A 15,759-nucleotide genomic window follows, 5' to 3' on the forward strand; every position below is an offset into this window, starting at 1 on the left:
GTTTGTATTTGTACATCTTCAAACCTTTGTATTAAATGTGTGAGTTTCATGATTAGATCGAAATTAATGCAAATTTTCTGGTGTAAAAAAGTAAAAAAATGAACAAGAGGAAATCGAAATTGATCACCCAAATGGTCCAACATCTAAAGCTATACTATATGAAAAGGAAAAAGTAAAAAACAACATATGCAGCATTTACAATCCCCAACTACTTTTCTGTAACGTATTAATTTTCTTCAATCCCTTCCTTTTATGAACATAGTCCTAATACATCTCTCTTTCTCTTCAATCCCTTTTATGAACATAGTCCTAATAATATTTTTATGATTAATTATACTATTGATCGACCCATTATACTTGTATACCTTTCTCTTTTTGAAACTGTAGGCCTCTCGATCGTTAGGATCTTATCAACAACTTCAGCTTAGATCAAATTGAAATTCTAATTTTTACATTTACAATGGAAAAACAATGACCTAATATGAATTAAATCTATAGAGCGTGTTTGATTTCCTTGTGGTAGTACTATATCATTTTTAAAGGTCTCTTTAATTTGTTTTTAGTTTTTACACATTCATACTAGGCATACTAACGTGGTTATTTAGGTTTTTTTCAAAATCGTTTAACTATGTGTTTAGTTTGATGGTGGCAAAAATTGAATTTGATTAAATTGATTTTGAGAGAATTGAGTTTGATTAAAGTGTAATGAATATAATTAAAGTGATTAATAAAGCTACAAAATGATGCTTCAACTAGTGGAATCAATTTTAAGAAAGTAAATTTGCTTCTCCTCCAAACGTATGCATGTTAAGACTAACTATATATACGATATACTATAATTCATGATTTCTCAAATTTAAGATGCATGCATGCGAGCTAAAGCTTCAGCATTGAGTAAGTCAAACGTTATTTTAGAAGTCAACATATTTATTTCTCGCGCGACAATTGTATTGTAGAGTGTTTTGTGAATATCCATAGCTTCTGGATGTGGTGTTCAAGAGATCGATCTTAGCCTTAAAGATGTGGTTATTGTCGTATAAATGTGTGATTGAAATGACAATATTGTGTTTGATGTTGTATTTTTGTTTAAAAAATGTGTTCCAATAACATATATCATAAAAATCATATTATTGAAGTACTAATTGATGTTTGCTATACTAATTATTATAAAATAAGAAAAAATAATGTTTTTTTTTAAGAAGAAAAAATAATGTTATAAAATATAAATTATGAAAGATTTTTTTTTTATAAATTAACGGCATCTAGATATCAAGAAAGTTGACATAACAGACTTGCATTTTCCGGTCGAAAAGATTGGTTCCTTTTTCGTCTTGCATTTCTCTTCGCGAAAAAATAATAATATTGAAAACGTTCCCAACCCACCAACCCTTTCCTTCGTAGAGCCGTGTATTGTAATATGAACCTGCCCGAAGCGAGTCTCCCATAGAGGCAAGTGAAGTTGGTGAGCCGTATGATAGGCAACTATATATCTCCTGCGGTTCAGAGATGACTCAAGTCTGTATAGCATCACAATTTTCTAAAATTAATTTTCACTTGGGTCGAATAAATTTTTTCTTCAATTTATTAACATGTGCTGAGTCCGATAGAAGATATTAGAGTCTTATAATGTGACGAATCAATATTTGTTTTAGAGCTTGATTTTTTATCATTGCATATAGAAAATATTTATTGGAAGAAGTAAATCTTTTAAATGAATTTCAGTTATTTTAAAAAATTAATCTCTGTAATTATTCAAAATTAGTCTCTGTAATTATTCGGAATACTTTGGTTAAAAAAAAACTGAAGTTTGTAAAATTTTTTGGTTTAGTAAAGTTTGTAATTCAATAAGTAATAAAAATATGGAGTACTTGTCATTGAAGACCCATGAGTCAATGACAATGACATACACCAACCAAGAGTACTACTTAATACTACATGCCTATGGCTAGGAATGAGACCTGAAAAAATGATATGGTAGGCCGCTCATGAATCAAATTTGAAAAATAATATTATTTATTAGTATTGCAAATTTTTTTATGTTGTTGTTCTGGTCGTCAACTATAATTCACCATTTTGAAGAAAAAAATATAACAATCCACTACCTTGATTGGAGGGTTATGTTAAAACAACAATTAAAAAGGAACGTAGAGAGTATTTATAGTATAATATATATTGCATTAACTTATTATTTATTGATTTTAAATTTTTTAATACTAGTTATTAGTTCAATTTAATCTATGTTTTTAACTATTTTGTGTTTCAAATATAATCAATATTGTCATTCCAAAAGAAATATTTTTTTAATGTTATATTTTACATTAAATCTATTACCCATTTGTAGTTTATTGAGAAAGCTATATAGACAGAAGAACTTTGTGGTATATGTTATATAGACAGAAGGTATATGATATTTTGGTATGTTTGCTATAGTTGATAAGATTGAGAAAGTTGCTTGAAGAGTGCAATTGCCACCTACCGCAAGCAAAACTTCATCCAATTTTCCATTACAAATATTAACCAATGTAAATGGGATATTAGTACAACCAATTGTTAGTAATACAAAAACTGAATACACAAGTCCATAATTTCATATTTTGTGTGTGTCTGGCTAATGTTTGGGTTCAATATCTTGTTACAGAGAAGGGTGATCAGCAATAACACAAGCTAACACAAAGAATGGAAAGGATCATAAAATTGTGTTCTCAACAAACTAGTGTACATAATGAATAATAAAGCTTGACAAAAATCATATCATATAATTGACAAAAATGTTGCTGCTTTCATCATTGAGATGCTAGAGTAGTACTACTACTACTACTACTAGTAGTAGTAGTTGTCTCCGGCTTGGTTTCAACAGGGCACCCTCCCTTAGCAACTGTGTTGCCAATTCTATTTGGTGGCCAATAGCGGAATACTGATCTACCTATGATATTCTTGGCAGGCAAGGGACCCCTAAGAAAATTGCATTTAACAAGTAAGGAAATAACTCAGATAAAAAGTAAGAATAGTGTACATGATGCATATAATCTTTAAAGTTTAAACATATTACCACACATGTGAGTCATAGCTGTTATTGCGGTTGTCTCCCATCACAAAAACAAAGTTCTCTGGCACACGCTGCAATGCAAATAATATTTTTAGGAGAATTACATTGTTTTGTATTACTTATCAATTATGCATATGTTCTTCTTACTTTTAAACACCCTAGCTAGGGTGATCCTTAAGTACTAATAAGAGAATGGGAAGAAAACAGTGTTGCAATCAAGGTTTTAAATAAAGGTCCGTTACCGCGAAAACGGCCGCGACAAAAAGGTATTGGGGCCTAGCGTTACCGTTTTTCACCGTTTTTATATGGTGAAAAAAAATCACGCCGAAACGCCGTTACGGCCGCGACGAAACACCGATACAGCCGCAAAGAAACGCAATACGGCCGCGACAAAATGCTAATAGATAGATATTTCTATTTTTTCCAATAGAAATGCATAAAAATCACATTTTTAATACAAATATGAACATAAATTATAAAGTGTTATATCTTTTTAACTCTTTCCAAGTTCAAAACTTTACATTTATCTCATATTTAAGTTGTTATACATATATCATAGTACAAATAATTTTAATAAGATTTGTGCGATATTGTCATTTATTCACACCGCGACGACCGTATTTCATAACGCAACAGCCGTAACAGCCGAAATCGCGAAATCCTTGACGCGACCGCGACCGCGACCGCTATTTAAAACCTTGGTTGCAATATAAAAGGGTAGAACTTACTGTGGGTTTCATCTCATACTTCGGTGGTTCATTGATAAATTTCTCGTCCCTCTCAACCCCATTAACTACAAGATGCCCATTACGAACCTGCAAATAATTCAATTGCTCACATTTAGTAAACCACGGCACTGAATCAAATGCAGCAATAGTCTGATCGAAGTTATAAGTTATAGTAACTGAATGCTGATGTAATATTCTACATTCATGCAAATTTCAAAGTTCCGAGTACAGGAAACAAAGAGTGATCACTAGTCATTAACCAAACCTTAAAAATGTTAACCAAACAAGAGGAAAGATAAAATATTGACCAACAAAAGATAAGAACATGACCTTTAATAACATTATAAAAATTTGTTGTAATCATGAAACCCGACAATGCACAATAACATTAGATCAAGCAAGGAATTGAACAACAAACTAAAAGACAACATCATGAAACAAGTTCAAGAATGTTCATCTCCAAAGATCCTACCTCTACGACATCTCCTTCCTTTGCAACAACACGTTTAATGAAAACGTCATTATCAGTGTATCCAACTTCTTGAAGGACTGGAGGGCTTTTAAATATCACAATATCATTTGCACACGGCTTTCTAAAATAGTATGAAACCTGAAAACATGAAGATGTATCATTACTAAAAGATGCATGCATCATAACATAAAGTCGTGTTGAAATTTGATGTCAAATCTATTAAAACAGTATAGCCATAAATTTATGTGATTTTATCCCCTAAGTAATTGAATATTGAAGCTTACAATAACAACTCTCAGGACAACAAATAGATGCAACTATAAAACTATTACCAATAAAGAATTAGGCCGGCAATCAATATGCTTCAACAACATGAACTAGTATGCACAAAAAGATATATTTTATCAAATTAAAATTAGTACAAAATGAACTAAAACCTACAATGCACAGCAAACTTGAAAACATTATATATGTCCTGAATCAACATTGAAATCACTAATACTCACACAAACATCATAATCTAACCATTTCCGCGTAAACTTCTGTCAATCAGTCCAAAATTAGTGTTTGGAAAATTAAAAAACACCTCAGTACCCTGTTCCCAACCCCCACGAATGTTTGTAAGAAGAGCACCAAATATAGAAGTATCGCCAGGTTTCAACAAATAGCTGAAGTTTTCATATGAAGAAACATTAACAATCTACATAGAAATGCATCATAATAGAGTTTTGGATGCTGAAGTAAAAACCTATTACAAGAGCATAGCCATACATATTTACTTCAATGGTCTAACATTCTATGAAGCATTGATGCAAACACATACATGACGCTGACATGTGGCGAACATTGGACACATCTTCAATCTAAACCATAGGTCTTACATAACTAACATTATATATATTTGGGAGTAGTTAAAATAAACATTAAGCAAATCCTAAACTAGTTTTCTAATTTCAAGATCCTAACAAAAAATGCAAAGCTAAGTGACAAGTCCATTTGATTGAAATGAAAAGCAGAAGACCAAAAAAGAGTACCTTTTCAGCAACAATTCGATCTCCAACATCATAAGTAGGATACATTGACAAGGAAGGAATGAACCTAGGTTCAGCAATGAATGTACGAAATGCAAGCGATATTGCAAGAGTAGCAAACACCGTTTTTGCGTCATCAGAAGTGAAATTCAACCAACCTGGAAAAGGTCCCGACGACCCATTTTCCTTCTCCACCTCACGGTCACCACCACCATCTCCACCGCCACCATCACCACCGGAATCCTTCAAAGCTTTATTGCAGGGGATTCTACGGCGAAGAGTTGAAGAAGTTTTGTAGAGTTGGGGGAAGTTGGGGCGAGTGCGTGGTGGTGAAGTGAGTCTTGTTGAATTGAAATGGAAATTGGGGAATTTGATGGGATTGAAGAAATGGGCATGGTCCAAGTTAGGGTTTTGAAGTGATGGGAAGATAGAGAATGAAGATGACATGTTCTTGCTTTTGTTTGAGTTTGAGTTTGAGTTGAAGCTTCAATTGAAACAAAACCAGTTTTGGATATTATTAGTACTTTACTATATAATAATAAAATCTTTGTTACTATTTGATGGGATTTTGTCTGTTCCCTAGAAACAGTGTCTTTTTTCTCTCTTGTTTCTCAAGTTTGATAATTTCGATTTATTGTTTGGGAAAATGGGACATTGAATATAAGTGTCACTTTGTTCTTTGTGATGAATTTTTTAATGACAAATGTTTTTTAAGATAGTTTTAAATTGTTTTTTTAGTGATTTTTCTCTAGCTTTTAGCTCATATTTAGATATTTAGATTTAAGGGTATACTGTGTCAAAAAATGTGTGTCTAAAAGTACAATAGGAGAAAGGATTCTCTCAATTATTTTTTCCTCAATTGTTATATCATAATCATTGGATAATTTTTCTTCAATTTTTTCTCATTAAAATATTATCACATGATTTAGATCCACGCAGTATTCCCTCAATTTGTTTTTCAATGGAGAGAATCTACTCTCCTACAATTGATTTTGAAATGGTGATCTGAAAGTCTGGTAATAGAAAAAGTAAGTGAGGTTGTAACAAAAAATGAAAAAATAAATGAGGATAAAAAGATAAGAGTCAAGATCCTCTCCGTTTGGAAAAAAAGTGGCAATCTCAATGTCATATACTGTACCCAAAAAAATAGAAGACTAGTGTTTTGTGAATAATGGACATACATTATGGAGGTAAATCTAATAAAAAAGATACTATTCTTTGATGTCACACTAGATTTCAAATAACCATGTAACCATGTAAAAATAGTATCATAATGTTACGAATTTTGATGAGTGAATTAATGTTGATTTAAAATAATCAATAAATGAACTAACATGTAAAAGGATGATTTATCGGATACATGTGTAAAAATGTTTTACATCATCGGTGCATAACAATTGATTGCTTTAATTAAACTATGTTAATCTTAGAGTATTTCAATAAATGATTTAATTTGTACGTAAATTTTCTTGTTACACATGCATCGAATTAAATCATTATATGATCCATAATTTTAGGTTATATTCAAAAGAGTAAAAGCTGTTTTTCATTCCTTTAAAATTTGAGAATTTGAATTTTAGTCCATGAAAAAAAATCCACAATGTTCTGAGTTTTGATAAATTTGGAATATAGGACAGGACAATAAAATATAGGGCAGGTCAATATCAAACAAGTTACTACTGCTAAACTTGTATATGCATTAATACGCAATTACTACTAGCATTTAAGTCACTTTTTCTCACATGTTACTACTTGAAATCACTTCTAGTTACCACAACTTAAATGACAACTGTCTAGTAGCTTATCCTACAAATTCTGAAATGACACATTGATGATGGTGCCCGTGAGTAATAATGTTAGGGGGTGACTATATACTGTACTATATGGTTATGAAAGATCAAACTAAAAGAAAACAAGAAGGGTATGAAGCTATTTGGTTAGTGTTGGTGAATTTCTGGTTGTTAAGGAATAAAATAGTCTTTAAAAGGATGTTTGGAGGTTGACCAAAAGAAAAAAGAAAAAAAAAAAAAGATGTTTGGAGTTTTATCAGGTTTCAATTATAAGAAAAAGTCACTCATTTTAAGAGAAGCCCTCATTTTAATCCTAGAGTATTTCAATAAATGATTTAATTTATACGTAAATTTTCTTTTTACACATGCATCAAATTAAATTATTATATGATCCCATAATTTTAGGTTATTTTCTAAAGAGTAAAAGGTGTTTTTCATTCCTGTAAAATTTGTGAATTTGGATTTTACTCCTGTAAAAAATTCCACCCGTTTTGAGGTTTGATAAATTTGGAATATAGGATGGGTCAATAGAATATAGGGCAGGTCAATATCAAATAAGTTACTACTACTAAACTCGCCTATGCATTAGTACGCAATTACTACTAGAATTTTAAGTCACTTTTTCTGACAAGTTACTACTTGAAATCACTTATAGTTACCACAACTCAAATGCCAACTGTCTAGTAGCTTATCCTACAAATTCTGAAATGGCACATTGATGATGGTGCCCGTGACTAATAATGTTAGGGGGTGACTATATACTGTACTATGTCTATATGTTATGAAAAAGCAAACTAGAAGAAAACAAGAAGGGTATGAAGCTATTTGGTTAGTGTTGGTGAATTTCTGGTTGTTAAGGAACAAAATAGTTTTTAAAAGGATGTTTGGAGGTTGACCAAAAGCAAAAAGAAAAAAAAAATGTTTGGAGTTTTATCAGGTCCCAATTATAAGAAAAAGTCACTCATTTTAAGACAAGCCCTCATTTTAATCCTAGAGTATTTCAATAAATGATTTAATTTATACGTAAATTTTCTTTTTACACATGCATCGAATTAAATTATTATATGATCCCATAATTTTAGGTTATTTTCTAAAGAGTAAAAGGTGTTTTTCATTCCTGTAAAATTTGTGAATTTAAATTTTACTCCTGTAAAAAAATCCACCCGTTTTGAGGTTTGATAAATTTGGAATATAGGACGGGTCAATAGAATATAGGGCATGTCAATATCAAACAAGTTACTACTGCTAAACTCGCCTATGCATTAGTACGCAATTACTACTAGCATTTTAAGTCACTTTTTCTAACAAGTTACTACTTGAAATCACTTTTAGTTACCACAACTTAAATGCCAACTGTCTAGTAGTTTATCCTACAAATTCTGAAATGACACATTGATGATGGTGACCGTGACTAATAATGTTAGGCGGTGACTATATACTGTACTATATGGTTATGAAATATCAAACTAGAAGAAAACAAGAAGGGTATGAAACTATTTGGTTAGTGTTGGTGATTTTCTGGTTGTTAAGGAACAAAATAGTTTTTAAAAGGATGTTTGGAGTTTTATCGGGTCCAAATTACAAGAAAAAGTCATTCATTTTAAATTTTTTTTTTTTTGAAAACCATTCATTTTAAATATTTAAGTAGGTGTTTATAGTTGTTTTTGCAAGAAGCGTTAATTTAAATTTAATTATTTAAAGGATCAATTAGTAAATAACACATTATGTGAAAAATAAAATAAATAAAAATAGGAAAATGCTAAATAAAAATAAATTCATCTTTCATCATCATCATCAATCAAGATTCAAGACCACCAATACTCATTCATCGGTTATAACACAAATATCACTGTTACATTAGTATCTCCAATCTCTTATGAGTGTTAGCGTTGATGATGATGAATTTATTTTAATTGATTTTTAATATTTTGAAATACTTTTTGTTGTGATTCAACACACTAATGCCTAGTCCTTCTCACACATGGCAGTTGCCTAATCAGCCAAATTAAGCCATGTCATGGTCTATTGTGCTGACAGGGTTAATGAGGGATGAAAATCTATGGTTTTAAATTTTGCAGGGGTAAAATGGGTGAATTTTTGTTGACAGGGACTAGAATCCAAATTGACCACATTTTACCCTTTTCTAAATTATCTTTACAAATATCTACTTTGCATAAATTTCAGTCATTGGCAAGTGCAACAGTCCATAAAATATATTCAAATATGATTTTGTGTTTCATCACAAATCAATGAGATAACCACACCAGAAAGTCACCTCAACAATGTATTGACACTAATCTGCCACAATCAAGTAAAGGCCTAATAATCTGATTTTGAATTTGATGCCTACTTACAATCAATGGCTGTACTCCATATGAATTTGTACGAACATAAACCATCGAAACGGTAGCATTTCGCATCGTGTCGTATGTTTTAACTATCATTTGGCTTTTTATGTTACCATTATTAGTGGTTCTTTCTGGTTGAGCTACCACTATATCAGGCATTTGCAGTAGATTATTAGACTGAGAAGCACCAAGTTTCTGTTTTGTATAAATTCTCTCCAAGCTCCGCCCTGGTATCTTTTCACTATCGAAATTTTCATCGGTCTCAGATTCTTCTTCTGTACCATTTAAAATTCTATTGGCTTCGTTTGACAAACCAACTGCACGCCAAGCATTAGCAACCAGCTCGATGGTGGACATTTCAGGAGCTACACCACTTTCTTCCATAATAACAAGTAACTCTTCGGCTTTCCAAGGTTGTTTTGCTTCTGCATACCCCCATATTAAAGTTTCGTAAGTTTTCAAATTCGGGGGAGTTCCTATTTCGTGCATTTTCTCGTAAAGTCCAACAGCACGGTCCATTTTGCCAGCGGTACACCATCCACTAATGATGGTAGTGAAGATCACAACATTTGGTTGTATACCATATTTAGTCATCGAAGACAAAAGAGCATCAGCTTTATCTGGCTGCCCTGCACGTACATAGCCTTTCGCAAGGATGCTATAAGCGTGGATGTCAGGTTCTATCCCAGCCTTCACCATATCATCGAATATCTCTTCACAATTGTCCATAAACCCAGATGAACTCCATCCATTCATGATGGTGCTATACGTCACTACATCTGGTTTGATCCCGAATTCTTCCATCAATGTCAATGCCTGACCAAATTTCATTTGTAGGTTACTATTTTGATCACTATATAAGATACAGGTATAAAAAATCAATTTTGCAGTAGATGGTTGATATCTTGGACTATTAATTTTGCTAGTGTTAATATTCCTTCAGTGAATGAACAATATTTGGGGAGAATAAAAAAACACATACAATGAACTATTGATCATATAGTTTATACGAAAACTGTGACTTTATTTTATATTTTGTTATAGAATTAGCTTATACATAAGAACTCGTATGATAAGCACTTAACTAAGTTGTTTATCCAAACAGGACCTTAATCTTGCTGTGTGTTAATACTCCTTCAGGGTGTCATAGACTCACAATAGTGGGGGATTAAAAATGCCAACAATGAACAATTGATTTTATGAAAATTATCAGATATTAGAACTTACCTCATCTACTCCATTTGTGTCTTTAATGTCTAAATATCCTTTGATAAGGGCGTTGAAAACTACAGGATTCGGATGCACTCCAAGCTCCTTCATTCTGTATAGAAATGTCAAGGCTTCTGTCATGTTACCTTCCTTACAATAACCGCTTATTATGATGCCGCATGTTCGTTCATTAGGCTTCACCTTGTTATTATACTGCTGCATTTTCAATATTAACCTTTCCGCTTTATCTGTTTCGCCATTCTGAGCATATGCCCTTGCCAGTGTGTTGTATGTGACAACGTCCGGCTGCAGGCCAGAATCCACCATTTTATGCATAACGTACCATGCTTCTTCCAATTTCTTTCTGGTACACCATGCTTGGATGAGAATATTATAAGTTCTCTCGTTCGGTTTCACATTTCCATCCTGACGCATCATCTCTAGAAATTTCATAGCTTCATAAGGTTTTCCAACAACTCCAAATCCTTTAATGAGAATATTGAAAGTACTGGTTGTCGGTTTGCATCCGCATTCCTTCATTTTCTGAAAGATTTTCATGGCTTCATGTACCTTACCAGAATCACAAAAAGCATTGATCATGGCGTTGAAAAGTATTGAATCTGGCTTCATTCCATTCTCTTCAACTTTAGAAAGGAGTGAAGGTATAGACTTGAAACGCTTTAGACGTGTTAGGGCGGCCACAAGTGTTGTGTATGTTATAAGAGTAGGCCTATGCCCTTCTTCGGTCAAATTATAGAAGATGGTCGCAGCTTCTTGCGGTTTTCCTTTTCCAACCAAACTATTCATCAGTTTTGTTCTTGAAATAACTGTTTGACAACTATTGCCCCCCCTACAGATTAGACAGTGGGATGGATTGCCCGTTTCTTCTGGAGTAGAACTTGATTTTGACTGATTGGTCTTGTATTCCCTCAAGTCCTGTTTCAGAGTCGCCAAAAGTTGAAAATTATAGGAAATGTTACAATACATTATGATGATTGTCTTTAACACGTCAGTCATTGGGATCCAATGCACAAATTGAAGTTCAGATAATTTTTCAGGCCATCACTTAGAGTAACTGAATTTTTCATCCCTAAGATGTGGATAATTATGCAGTCATTAGAAATTCCAAATAGCTTGCAACCAAGCTGGTGATAACATCTTGTTATATACACTTGACTGTACTCTCAAATTATTCTAGAACCTTAGATCATTTAGAATGAGATTATCCTAAAGTTCCTGAAAGAACGTGATGCCGATCATTATCATAGATGACTGATGTGTACTAAAAGCCCCACATTGGATGAAATGTGGCTTGAAAAAGTGTGTATAAGTGTGGCACATCTCTCACACTGCAAGTCAATTTTGTGAGGTTTAGTTAGGCCTAACTCAAATTTTAAGATGGTATCAGAGTCTATCTAAAATTCATTGAAACTATCTAAACCATCATCAAAGAATTCAAGAATGAACAACACTGAGACACGATTAGAGCTTGTATGAGCGAATAATATATTAATACAAATGTGTCTAAATGCTCGATATCATAAGGACAATTACATTTTACATCTAAATGCCTAAATACAAAAGATATGATTTTCTGATATTGTTGCGCATAAAAAAGTTAAAAAGATCATAGTACAATGACTGATAAATCTTTAGCGTTTTCATAACTCATGAGTGCTACCTTCTGGCTGCTATCCATGACAATGAATAGATTTGATCAGATTCTCAGAAATCTCTTTTGACTGCTTCTGTAAGCCTCAGCAAACTACCTTTCTACCCTGGCCAGAATCAAATTCTGGCTGCAAGACTCGCTATATTCTCATCCTGGATTATTCTATCACAACTACAAAATATAATAAACCAGAAAATGTTAACATCAATCAACTGTCAAATTTAAAAATACAATGATTAACAAAGGGAACACACATAATTAATCAACAAATGACTACATTAATCTAAGATAAGATGAACATTAGTTACTATAAATGACATCTATCTATGCTCCAATTGATAAAGAACTTGTTTGGAATGACTTATTTGAGCTGATATAAGCACTTGTGAGACTGTTTGCATGAGCTTACAGAATCAACTTATGACATACTCTCATAAGCTCTTCATAATAAGCTTATATGAAAACCGTTTGACTTTATTTTATCTCTTCAATTATAAAAATAACTTATGCATAAGCACTTGTAAAAATGTTATATGCTATATAAGTGTTTATAACTGTTATAGAAACAAGTAGATTTTGGTGAAGAGGTACCTACCTACCTGAGTTGAAGGGAGCTTATGGGGATAGTTGAATGTGCAAATGTGTATGTTGTGCATGTAATGTGATTAGTGAAGAAAAATTTAGTGGGTTTCGTGTGTATGGCATACATTGGAGATTCTTATCCACAAATATTTATCACAATGAGATTTCGTGACACTTTTTTGAGGCTATGGTAACAAAAAGACAATAACAAGATCACTAGTGGAGTGGAGTGGATTAGGCCACGCCACCATTCTACTCATGGACTACCAACGTATAGTATTAGTATATTTTTAAATAAACTATCAATTTAATATCAATGAATAAAAAAATCAATTTAAATTCAAACTTTCTTCAATTTACTATCTAAAATATATAAAAGGTCTCTAAAATTTGTGATTTTAATATTGACATTTAGAATAATAATTTCTTGTACAAAAAATAAATATTCAGGATAATAATTTATAATCAATTATAGTAATTGTGATTAGGGTTCATAATGAACTGAATAACCTCAAAATCAACTCGACTTAACTCAAAAATTAACTCGTTGAACTTAGTTTATGAATCAAATAAATAGAATTTGAGCTCAAAACTAAACTCATAAAATAAATGAATTGAATCATATGTAATTCAATTCATTTGATTCATAAATTAACTATAATTAATACATTTTGTTTTTGTTACTTTATAGTCAATGAGATTTAAACCTATAAGGGCATTAGCCCTCCTCTGTATAAAGAAATGAAGAATAATGAGAGGAAGAATATGAAGAAATGAAAGAGAAAAAAATATTGTCATTTTGGTCTCTGGCCGTATCATCCAGTCACTTGTCCAACTAATGCCTATTTAGTGTGTCATGTGTCCCCAAAAGAATGGCACGTCAGCTTTTTTATAAAGTTAATTGTCATTTTTAACACCGGGAACCAAATTGACTAACGGATTACGGAGTCAAATACTGTTTAGTATTTTTGCTTCAGTCGGCGACCAAAATAACAGTAAGTTGCGTAAAATGAATGTTTCCCATAAATTTAATTGCTTAGTAATTCCATTACCATACTTCACTTTCAACACTTTGGACCATTGGAACTACTCACTAAGAAGATAACACATCCATTTAGTAAGTAAGGTCCTGTTAAAGCTTTTCAAATCACCAGTTTCCAAGCTTATTTCAACCGCGTCACTGTTAAAGACCCATGACATAAGGTGCATTAACTTTGCTTTCCCACTTATATAATACAGTACAGTACGACTCAATATTGTTATGACTAGAAATCAGACATGAAAATGAGATACACACAATTGTTGTCAAGATCACAAGTAACGTTACAAAATGTGCCTAGATTCATAAATTGCTCCTCTGACAAGACAATAATGTGCATAGATTCATAAAACTTACAAAATTACTTTTAAGCTCATTTCAAAACATACTAGTTCCAAACGCACATGTTTTCTTCATGTTCATGAGGTGGGTATGAGACACCCTTAATAATTTTCTATTTATTTTTTAAGGACTTAATAAATAATTTTTCGAACGACACAAATATAGTAAAACTATTTAAAAAATTGAATAATCAAACTCTTAATAAATAAAAAACTGTTGAATACTCTTTTTTTTGGTAACAATGTTGAATACTCACTTTATTAATGTAAACTGATAATAGTACTGTTAAAGTACGGATTTGGATTCTCTACCTTCAAAAGTCCTAAATTCACCTACATTCAAATAAATTTTAACTAAGAAAGAGAAAATGTTGCATATTTAAATGCATTTATGTGTATTGTAAAGACCAAAATACCCTACAATTTTGGTTAAATGTAGATAATTGTGATTTTAGATAATCCAAATCCGTAAAATAAACATATTGATACATTTTACACATACAAATTATACGTTTTCTTCTTTTTCTTTTTCTTTGATACATTTTACCCCTCTTCACCTTTTTTCTTGTTGTTTTCAATCTAAATAAGTGATTTTTCACATAGATTAAGTTTTTTAGTTGTTTTTCTTTTTTATTTGTGTGATATCGTCGTCTGAGTGCGGCGTTTGTGTTGATCGTCGTCTTGGTACGACGTTGTTGAATTCTCCGTCTTGTTACGGTGTTCGTTTAGTTCATATTGAAAGATCATCTTCAATCAATTGCAGATTCAATCAATGATTTGGGCATCAACGTTGCAGATCCGGAAGCATGGATATTTCGGTGACTTTAGTTTTATCATATTATTATTTGTAGGCATTTTGCCGTTACATGCTATTAACACGGATGTTGTGAGTTTGTTCGCAGATTCATCCTTTTTGTTATTAGCGATGTTGAATGTGTATTTGGATCTGATGTACTATATCAATTATTGGAATGAATGAATATCGTTATCTTTTTAGTAAAAAAAAAAAAAAAGATAATCCAAATCCGTTAAATTACTCATTGTAATTCGTCATTTATTGAACAACTCGGCTGGCCTGAAGCCTATTTGTTTGTCCAATCCATCACAGAAAATTGTATATTGAATACTCATTTAATTACTGAAAATTGTATACTCATTTAATTACTGAAAATTGTATACTCATAATTACTGAAAATTGATGTCAATAGCATAATTCTCCAAAGTTAAAATAAGGACTACATCAATAAACTACAGAATTGGTTAGCTCCATAGATACAAATCAGTTTGGAAAAAACTGGAAATTATAACTACAAAGGAATAAAACAATGTGTAACACTGGAATTCACACTGAAGACACCATTTCCAGTAAATGCCAACTGAATTGATCTGAGATTCAAATACTAACTACAAACCTAAACTAACAAATGTTCATCAGAATCAGAATGTATTACTATGAATGTCAAGAACAAGCAACATTATGAATTTGTCAATTTTAAACAAT

General features: G+C 31.9%; 2 protein-coding genes across 10 annotated transcripts; both read right to left on the minus strand.

The window, feature by feature from the left end:
* Positions 1 to 2,425: 2,425 nt before the first annotated feature.
* LOC123915464 (chloroplast processing peptidase-like) lies at positions 2,426 to 5,802 on the minus strand. Its single transcript, XM_045966583.1, has 5 exons — positions 5,281 to 5,802; positions 4,247 to 4,384; positions 3,775 to 3,861; positions 3,050 to 3,117; positions 2,426 to 2,952 (listed from the first exon to the last, which is right to left on the minus strand). The coding sequence occupies exons 1-5, from the start codon at positions 5,722 to 5,724 to the stop codon at positions 2,784 to 2,786; spliced, it is 906 nt and encodes a 301-aa protein (XP_045822539.1). The 5' UTR covers positions 5,725 to 5,802; the 3' UTR covers positions 2,426 to 2,783.
* A 3,452-nt stretch (positions 5,803 to 9,254) lies between these two features.
* LOC123915466 (pentatricopeptide repeat-containing protein At5g25630-like) lies at positions 9,255 to 13,033 on the minus strand. Of its 9 annotated transcripts, none has more exons than XM_045966591.1 (4): positions 12,896 to 13,033; positions 12,306 to 12,467; positions 10,643 to 11,560; positions 9,255 to 10,231 (listed from the first exon to the last, which is right to left on the minus strand). In XM_045966591.1, exons 2-4 carry the CDS (start codon positions 12,321 to 12,323, stop codon positions 9,344 to 9,346), a joined length of 1,824 nt encoding a protein of 607 aa, XP_045822547.1. In that variant the 5' UTR covers positions 12,324 to 12,467; positions 12,896 to 13,033; the 3' UTR covers positions 9,255 to 9,343. The 9 variants fall into 9 exon arrangements, 7 of the variants coding, with proteins under 7 accessions (XP_045822547.1, XP_045822546.1, XP_045822543.1 ...); XM_045966590.1 differs by having other exon boundaries at positions 12,892 to 13,033; XM_045966587.1 differs by having other exon boundaries at positions 12,261 to 12,467; positions 12,892 to 13,033.
* Positions 13,034 to 15,759: the final 2,726 nt, after the last annotated feature.

This window comes from Trifolium pratense, linkage group LG3 (assembly GCF_020283565.1).
Source record: "Trifolium pratense cultivar HEN17-A07 linkage group LG3, ARS_RC_1.1, whole genome shotgun sequence".
Taxonomy (NCBI): domain Eukaryota; kingdom Viridiplantae; phylum Streptophyta; class Magnoliopsida; order Fabales; family Fabaceae; genus Trifolium; species Trifolium pratense.

What these genes read in the sequence shown, in the direction of transcription:
- LOC123915464 (XM_045966583.1), bottom strand. Translation starts at nt 5,724, where the DNA reads ATGTCATCTTCATTCTCTATCTTCCCATCACTTCAAAACCCTAACTTG. An exon ending in AGGAAGGAGATGTCGTAGAG is followed by an intron (nt 3,862 to 4,246) that starts GTAGGATCTTTG and finishes AATTATTTGCAG; the next exon opens with GTTCGTAATGGGCATCTTGT. An exon ending in AGTATGAGATGAAACCCACA is followed by an intron (nt 3,118 to 3,774) that starts GTAAGTTCTACC and finishes TTTGCATTGCAG; the next exon opens with CGTGTGCCAGAGAACTTTGT.
- LOC123915466 (XM_045966586.1), bottom strand. Translation starts at nt 11,641, where the DNA reads ATGACTGACGTGTTAAAGACAATCATCATAATGTATTGTAACATTTCC. An exon ending in ACACAAATGGAGTAGATGAG is followed by an intron (nt 10,232 to 10,642) that starts GTAAGTTCTAAT and finishes AAATTTGGTCAG; the next exon opens with GCATTGACATTGATGGAAGA.